Source organism: Protomyctophum parallelum, assembly GCF_964188405.1.
Source record: "Protomyctophum parallelum genome assembly, chromosome: 6".
Classification (NCBI taxonomy): domain Eukaryota; kingdom Metazoa; phylum Chordata; class Actinopteri; order Myctophiformes; family Myctophidae; genus Protomyctophum; species Protomyctophum parallelum.
This window is the reverse complement of record NC_139701.1, coordinates 7,555,444-7,559,900: the sequence shown is the minus strand read 5'-3', so window position 1 is coordinate 7,559,900 and position 4,457 is coordinate 7,555,444. Positions and strand designations below refer to the sequence as shown.

The window sequence follows — 4,457 nt, the reverse complement described above, 5'->3', positions numbered from 1 at the left end:
GGCCTTGTCTAGAGCCCGGGCAGAGGCCCTTTTGGGGCGGTTCTGGACAATCGCGGGTCTCGAGTTACGTGGATTATACACACACAGACAGAGACTTGGTGCATTTATAGATATAGATGTGTGAACACAAACACTATGATTTGATTGGCTGAGCACCCAATAGAGATGATTCCATTGGTTGAGCAAAGTACGTATTGAGGATAAAAAGTGAGGGCAAAAAAGTGAATACGTCAAAAGTGATTCGCTCAGTGATGTGATGTATGATGATGTATGATGATGTATTTGCCAAATGCAGGATTTTGCAGAAGGATTCTTATGGAAGTGGTCAGCGTCAACGTGGGCCTGCTTCATGGTGTCACTGACCCTTATCGCCGCGTGCGTCGGCCATTTCCTACAAGCGATGCTTCAGAAGCGGGACGTTCAGACGGAGCGGCAGGTGTGTGTCCTGGTCGTCGGGGACATCGGACGCAGTCCTCGCATGCAGTACCACGCCCTGTCTCTCAGCAGACACGGCTACCGCGTCACGTTCGTGGGGGGTTTGGGTACCAAACCGCACCAGGACGTTCTCCTGGACCGAAGAATAAGCATCGTCACCATTGAAGTGGACGGCCTTCGATGGGGACCCAGGCTCCTGAGGTACGCGACGAAGGTGGCGGTGCAGTCGGTGCAGATGCTGTACGTGCTGATGAAAATGGACCTTCCGTCTCACGTTCTCATGCAGAATCCTCCAGGCTTGCCCGGCCTTGCCGTGGTGCGCCTGGCGTGCGCCGTGCGCGGAAGCCAGTTCATCGTCGACTGGCACAACTACGGGCACAGCGTCCTGGCGCTCTCCCACGGACACAGACACCCGCTCGTCAGACTGGCGAAGCGGTACGAGCACCTCTTCGGCCCTCTGGCCGCCCGCCACCTGTGCGTCACCAATGCCATGAAGGAAGACCTGAGGAGGAACTGGGGGATAGAGGCTGCGACGCTGTATGACAAACCTCCTGCCATGTTCAGAGAGACTCCCATCCATCTTCGGCATCAGCTGTTCATGAAACTCTCCAAGACCTATCGTGAGTTCCAGCCCGGCGGTGTGGACTCTGTGGAAGAGAAGGTGGAGAGGACGGCCTTCACGTGTCAAGACCTTGCAGACGGCACCGTGACACTGAGCCCGGACCGACCGGCGCTGTTGCTCAGCAGCACCAGTTGGACGGCGGACGAAGATTTCTCCATCCTCCTGAAGGCCCTGGAAGAATACGACGGCTTCATTAGAAAAGGAACCTCTCTGCCGTCCCTGGTGTGCGTCATTACAGGGAAAGGCCCACAGAAGGGCTATTACAGGAAGCAGATAAGAGCTCTGGACATTGAGCACGTGAAAATCTTTACTCCCTGGCTGGAGGCGGAGGACTACCCGGTCCTGTTGGGGTCAGCCGACCTGGGCGTCTGTCTCCACAAGTCCTCCAGCGGTCTGGACTTGCCCATGAAGGTGGTGGACATGTTCGGCTGCTGCCTGCCCGTCTGCGCCGTCCACTTTGGCTGTTTGCACGAGCTGGTGGAAGATGAGAGGAACGGGCTGGTCTTCAGAGACTTCCGGGAACTGTCCGAGCATCTGAAGTCCCTCCTGTCTGACTTCCCCAGCACGGAGGGCCTACTGGGCCGGTTGAGGAGCAACCTCCGCACCAGCAGGGGGCCACGCTGGGACGATAACTGGGACAAGATCGTCCTGCCTCTGATCAGCACACGTCAGTAGACATCATGACCGCCATTCTGGACTGATGCTGGAACTGTATGTGAATGACCTAGCATAACTGTGAATCTATTATATCTTCACATCACAGGTTTATAATTATGTGAAATTAAACATAAACATTGAAAACACCAAATGACGTCTATGAACTTCAATGGCGGATGTTTTTAGACATCATTGGCAGTCAATGAGTTTTAACGACAACTACATTGAATTTAGGTTTCACTACACATTTCGGTAGGCACAGATCTCTGATCATCTGGACAACACGAGACAACGTACTGTTAAGTGTTAAATGAGATCGATCAAGTGAAATCAAGTTATTTCGTTTTAAAACACGGTTTGACATGTAAGGGGTGTAATCATGTTCTTTCAGAACACAGCTGTGCACATCGGCATTGTAGACGAGGTGTTTGTGTAATTTCTGTGACGTCAGACCATGGTCAGATCCGGTCAGATCTTCTGCACATAAGACTTAAGAACATCCCTAAATACAGCAGATGGCAGATGGGGCTTGTGGTTGTTGTTTCTTCAGTTTTCTCGGTTTACTTTTTGCCATCAAAGCGTATCTTATGGATGTTCTAGTTTCACTTCTCACAGTCTTGACGTGTAAACTTCGAGGGACACGCCAACTGACAGAGAAGGAGGAGAATGATCTCATTGAAGGATGGCGCCCCGAGCCCCTTGTACCCGTCGCGTTCAAAAACCAAGCCCATCTGAAGTACAACACTGTCACCGGCCCGCCTGGTCACACGATCACGATAAATGGAAAGGAGTGTGTTAACTTTGCGTCCTTCAACTTCCTGGGTCTCCTCGACAGCGAGCGAGTGAAGCAGAAGGCTCTGGCGTCCGTCCGGAAGTACGGCGTCGGCACCTGCGGTCCCAGAGGCTTCTACGGAACGTTCGACGTCCACCTGGAGCTGGAGAGGCGTTTGGCAGACTTCATGAGAACAGAAGAGGCCATCATCTACTCCTGTGGCTTTGCGACCATTGCTAGTGCAATACCCGCATACTCCAAGAGGGGTGACGTGGTCTTCGCAGACGAAGCAGTGTGCTTCTCCATACAGAAGGGACTGCAAGCCTCGCGCAGCTCCGTCAGATACTTCAAACACAACGACATGGACGACCTGGAGAGACTCTTGAAGGAACAGGAGGAGGAAGACTGGAGAAACCCTCGTAAGGCTGGAGCGACCAGGAGGTTCATCGTGGTGGAGGGTCTGTACGTGAACACAGCCGACGTGTGCCCTCTGCCGGACCTGGTGAGGTTGAAATACAAGTACAAAGTTCGCATCTTCCTGGAGGAGTCCATGTCCTTCGGCGTCTTGGGAGAGAGTGGCCGAGGCGTGACGGAGCACTTTGGCGTCGACGTGAACGACGTCGACCTCATCTGCGCCAACCTGGAGAACGCTGTGGCGTCCATCGGCGGCTTCTGCTGCGGCCGCCGGTTTGTCATCGACCACCAGCGTCTGTCGGGGCAGGGCTACTGCTTCTCCGCGTCACTGCCTCCCCTGCTGGCCGCCGCTGCCATAGAGGCCCTAGACGCCATGGAAGGAGACCCGGGCGTCTTCTCCGTCTTGAGGACAAAGTGCCAACGCTTCCATGAGGCGTTGCAGGGAATCCCGGGGCTGGCGGTCGTAGGAGCGGCCTTCGCTCCGGCGTTTCACCTGAGGCTAGAGAGAAGCTCGGGCTCCCGGGCCACTGACGTGAGGATGCTGAGCAGAGTGGTGGATTACTGCGTGGACAGACGAGTGGCTCTCTCCATCGCTCGCTATCTGGACAAAGAGGAGCACTGCCTCCCGCTGCCCAGCATCCGCGTGGCCGTCAGCGTCCGGCAGACGGACGAGGAGATGGACGCGGTAGCGGCCTGCATCCGAGAAGCAGCATCAGACGTCCTCGTGGGGTTCTCCCTGACGCTCAGCCACTTTTCCATGGACTTCTCCACTGTAACGGCTTAAAAGGTTAATAAATATTAATGTTGAATCCTTTTAGCTCTGCTCAAACACCCGACAGTGTATGAGTCTTGCCTGTATGGGGAGGAGGGTACAGAGCAGTAAAGAAATACATTGTATATCATTGTTTTTAGACCACCCTCGAAAAGCAGATGCTACATCTCTAGGGGTTTATTCCTCAAATAATTTAAATCGTCAAAAGAAAGGCAGAGGAGAGCCCATAGAGGTTATGACCAAGTGAGTGGCAAAGTGAGTCGTTTAACTTCAATAATATGCAATCATATCTTCTTTTTTTTGCCACTCAGTATCCGTTCCTGGCATAACGTCCGGGTATGATGATGCCTCTATAGCCCAGATCATTAAAGGCAAGGCAACATGATAACAAACAAAATCTGTCCATATCTGTACAATCTCCTCCCACGATGCGCACCACTCTCTGCAGTGATCTGCGTTCCGCGGCAGTACAGTTTCCAAACCAGGCGGTGGTTCCGCTTGACAGAACACTTTCATGCCCAAATATGGAGTGTTGTGATGTCAGAACAGGCCAGCTCCATATATGGGCCCTGTCTAGAGCCCAGGCAGAGGCCTTTTGTGGCGGTTCTGGACAACCGTGAATCGGACTCGACACCGGGCACTGCACTCATGTGAGGGTGTGGAATGCATGTGTCGAATTTGAAGTCGAAAATTCCCATTGACATTGAATGGGTCATTTTACGTCAGTGTCTGAGCAAATAGGCATAGGGTCTATTTTATGTCATGATGATGTACGATGATATATT

The 4,457-nt window shown here is 53.0% G+C and overlaps 2 protein-coding genes across 2 annotated transcripts; both read left to right on the top strand.

Moving 5' to 3' along the window:
- Positions 1 to 400: 400 nt before the first annotated feature.
- On the top strand, positions 401 to 1,732 carry LOC310860894 (chitobiosyldiphosphodolichol beta-mannosyltransferase-like; the record flags this gene model as incomplete). The annotated part of the gene is made up of 1 exon (XM_083768082.1): positions 401 to 1,732. The coding sequence occupies one exon, from the start codon at positions 401 to 403 to the stop codon at positions 1,730 to 1,732; it is 1,332 nt and encodes a 443-aa protein (XP_083624208.1).
- Positions 1,733 to 2,301: 569 nt separating this feature from the next.
- On the top strand, positions 2,302 to 3,684 carry LOC310860893 (serine palmitoyltransferase 1-like; the record flags this gene model as incomplete). Its single annotated transcript, XM_083768081.1, has 1 exon — positions 2,302 to 3,684. One exon carries the CDS (start codon positions 2,302 to 2,304, stop codon positions 3,682 to 3,684), a length of 1,383 nt encoding a protein of 460 aa, XP_083624207.1.
- Positions 3,685 to 4,457: the final 773 nt, after the last annotated feature.